Source organism: Carya illinoinensis, chromosome 15 (genome assembly GCF_018687715.1).
Source record: "Carya illinoinensis cultivar Pawnee chromosome 15, C.illinoinensisPawnee_v1, whole genome shotgun sequence".
NCBI classification, from domain to species: domain Eukaryota; kingdom Viridiplantae; phylum Streptophyta; class Magnoliopsida; order Fagales; family Juglandaceae; genus Carya; species Carya illinoinensis.
Genome location: NC_056766.1, coordinates 37,645,984 through 37,649,589, shown reverse-complemented (window position 1 = coordinate 37,649,589; position 3,606 = coordinate 37,645,984). Strand labels below are relative to the sequence as shown.

Below are 3,606 nucleotides of genomic sequence, written 5' to 3'. Positions count from 1 at the left end.
ATCTACCATATCGTATAATGCCATCTCAAGTTTGTATGAGTTTACTTTTATGAAATATCTTTATATTTGTGGCACTTTTCAAACATAAAGAATGAAACATTGGATTTTGGTCACAATTTTACTTAAGAATTCATTTTTTGTAGGTATCAGCATAAGTCTCTCACTCTTGCTATTGGGAGGTTCTTCAGTACTTGTGGGATTGAAAAGAAGGAAACTCATCAAACTCTAAGAAAAGTACTTCCAACAAAATGGTGGCTTAATGTTACAAGAACATATCTTGAATCAAGGAAAGTCTATGGAGACAACGAAAATCTTTAGTAATGACAAGCTTAAAAAGGCCACCAACAATTATTATGAGAGTAGAGTCCTTGGCAAAGGGGGTTATGGAACTGTTTACAAAGGAGTATTACCTGCTAACAAAGAGGTTGCCATCAAAAAGTCCAAAATATGTGATAAGAGCCAAATCAAGCAATTCATTAATGAGGTGATTTTGCTTACGTACCCAAATCAATCATAGAAATTGGTTAAACTAATAGGTTGTTGTCTTGAAACAGAAGTTCCCTTACTTGTTTATGAATTCAACACAAATGGGACTCTTTCTGACCATATTCATGATATAAGTCGTGCTTCTTCTCTTTCGTGGGAAAAATGTTTAAAGATAGCAACAGAAATAGCAAGAGCTCTTGCATACCTACATTCTGAAACTTCTATGCCAATTATATATAGAGATGTGAAAAGCATTAATATACTATTAGATGATAACCACATAGTAAAAGTGGCTGACTTTGGAGCTTCAAGGTTGATAGCTCTTGATCAAACAGAAATAACCACCTCGGTGCAAGAAACTCTTGGATACTTAGACCCTGAATACTTCCAAATTGAGCAACTGACAAAAAAAGTGATGTGTATAGATTTGATGTTGTGTTAGCAGAGTTGCTAACAGGTGAAGAGGCAATTTCTACCAATAGGCCTAAAACTTATAAAAATCAAGCAATGTATTTTGTTTTTGCAGTGAAAGAGGATCGTCTACTTCACATGCTTTAGGATCACATTGTCAATGAGTGTAATATCATGCCAATAAAGGAAGTTGCAAATCTTGCAAATGGGTGCTTAAGGTTAAGAGGGGAGGATAGGCCCACTATGATGAAAGTGGCAGCGGAGCTAGAAGGATTGAGAATTATGGAAAAGCATCCATGGGAAAAGGATAATCAAACTACAGAAGAAATGGGATACTTGCTTAATACACCTATACTCTCTTTCAACATTGATAATGGCCTTAGTTCTTCTGTAAATGCAGTTAGTGGACAAGATAGCATGATAAACCAGCTCTTTGAAACACCTAGATGATGGGCGATAAATAGCTAAGTTGACAATAATTGATTTATATAAATCAATTAGATCCATTCATGAACTTCTATATGCATATTAATGTTGTGTAATAATGTTGTAGACTACCATAGATCATAGATCATTTAGTACCTTTTTCTGGTTGTCCCTCTTTTACTAAATTTCCATAATTGGATGTAACTTGCAACAATTTTGTGTTTCTCCAATTGAACAAATTAGTTTGATCCCATCCTGATGCAAAGAGACTACTTTTCCCTCGATATTTATCCATTCTTAACGATTTAAGAATCATGTTAATGTAATCAAAGTTTTACAACTTGTACTATCTTTCACAAGCATTGAGGGTTCCATGATAAGTATTACTCTTCAGTTCCTAGGTATATTACAATTGCAATTAGCATCAAGTAATTAATAGAATCATGGAATTTATCCTGGCCTTAGCCATCAAGAAAATTAGGGGAAAAAAGTTAAAAAAAATGACAAGAAAATAAAACTAAACAACGCATGAATAATAAAATGGGAGATCTAGAGTTCAAGTGACCAACCCTCATCAAGAGGGTCTTCACTCCCACGTGGGGTGGCTCTTGTCTTCCTAATTATATGGAGTTTGCCTTAACATGGTTTTCAGGAAAGAGTGCATCTTTGATCCAAATGTAGGGTAAAGTCGAGTTTAAACATGTAATGGGAAACTGATTTGTTAGTCTCTCATTTTATTCAAATAATAGAGATATACAGAATAATTGCCCATATTTGAAAAGAAAATTTCAAATTTTCATATCTTGCCTTGGTTTTCTTTGATATCGGTTGGACAATCTTTGACAAGTTATTAAGTCCATGATATAGATCTACGCTCTCTCCATTGTTTGATCAAGTACTAAAGATGACTTGCATGTAGAACTTATAATTCTTCATCTCAAATAAATTAAGTCTGATCTAGCTTGCCATTTGAGGATCAAACCTCATTTTGACCAAGAATTTGCAAAGGCCATAACAATGAAAGCAAAGTTGAAGACAAGTTCCAATTTGTAAAATTGTCTTTGCTTCTCATGTCGAGCTAGCATAGCCTATAATCCTTGAAGTTGGAAGCAAAGTCAGAGACAAGTTCCTCATTAGGTGCTCTTTGATGCATGCTTCATTAGAAAAATCGATTCTTGAGTTCCTCTTGCTTCTTAGTTTGATTTGTGTTGTATAGGTTTTTTATATACTCTTTGTGGGTATAAATTTTAGTCTTGAAACGTTTTCATTTTACTTTTCTAAAACCTAAAAAGAAGAGTTTTGACTACAATTATTTCTCTTCGTCGCAGTTTATTGTGGGTTCCAAGTTCCCTGTACTTATTGTAATGCTTGCATGCTTCATTTTGCCATATCTTCCCTTTTTTTTACTTTGGAAATTGCATACAATATTCAAACATATAAATTTGACACTCAACGACCTAAATTGTTTAGAGGACAAATCTTAAAAATGACATATACAAAATATTTATATTCACTACAAGAAAAATTAATATTAATAATCAATTATTTGCAACAAAAATGAAAAATGAATTCATCTTTTCTTGTAATGATTCCTCGCTATACCTAAATTGTTTCTGTATTTTACATCAAATTCAGAGCATCATTTGTATACAACCTTTTGTTTATATTATCTTCTTCTTGTCTTCAGCATTGACAGCAGGTTCCATTTATATTTCCTCTTGCAAACTTCATGCTAGCCATAAAAGCTAGTAAATTGCAAAGGCACCTTCTACTCCTCCCACTCCACCTTTGCATTAATGTGGAATTTAGAGTAATTGATTATATCTACCATCACCTCTCTACTCCATAACAAAGCCAGTCCCCCTTTTCTCCCTACAAAATCTACAGTTGTCACTAGGCGACGACTGGATCGTACGATACGGTAACGCTGTTGTGTCGACTCCGTGGTCCTTAGGCTGGTAAGGACTAGAGGAGGGCCTGGTCCAAGTACACGGTGGGCGCAAGACTGGGTATCGCTCGTTTAGGTGTTACATGTGCAATCGTTACCTGCAGTATGGCACAGGAGGCAGAGTGTGTGGATAATCCTTAGGGGAGATTATGGTACATGCATTTTATTGGAACTGGTTTTGGATATTGAATATGGGTCATTTTCTGGAAAAATGGCTAGTTTTGGTTTTTGGGCTATTATTTGGGATAATGGCAATGTCTTGTTTTAAATGTTATGTTTTGGGTCAAAATGGGATTTTGGCGTGCGTAAAAAAATGTGGATATATGGGACATGTG

At 34.8% G+C, this 3,606-nt stretch overlaps 1 protein-coding gene across 1 annotated transcript; it reads left to right on the top strand.

Moving 5' to 3' along the window:
- The first annotated feature begins 295 nt into the window (after window positions 1-295).
- Window positions 296-1,347, top strand: LOC122296904 (wall-associated receptor kinase 2-like). The gene is made up of 3 exons (XM_043106701.1): window positions 296-484; window positions 659-898; window positions 1,045-1,347. Exons 1-3 carry the CDS (start codon window positions 296-298, stop codon window positions 1,345-1,347), a joined length of 732 nt encoding a protein of 243 aa, XP_042962635.1.
- The last annotated feature ends 2,259 nt before the right edge of the window (window positions 1,348-3,606 follow it).

Coding starts and splice junctions, on each gene's coding strand:
- LOC122296904 (XM_043106701.1), top strand. CDS start 296: ATGGAGACAACGAAAATCTTTAGTAATGACAAGCTTAAAAAGGCCACC. Junction 485..658: donor TCAAGCAATTCATTAATGAG/GTGATTTTGCTT, acceptor AAATGTTTAAAG/ATAGCAACAGAAATAGCAAG. Junction 899..1,044: donor TTGAGCAACTGACAAAAAAA/GTGATGTGTATA, acceptor CACATGCTTTAG/GATCACATTGTCAATGAGTG.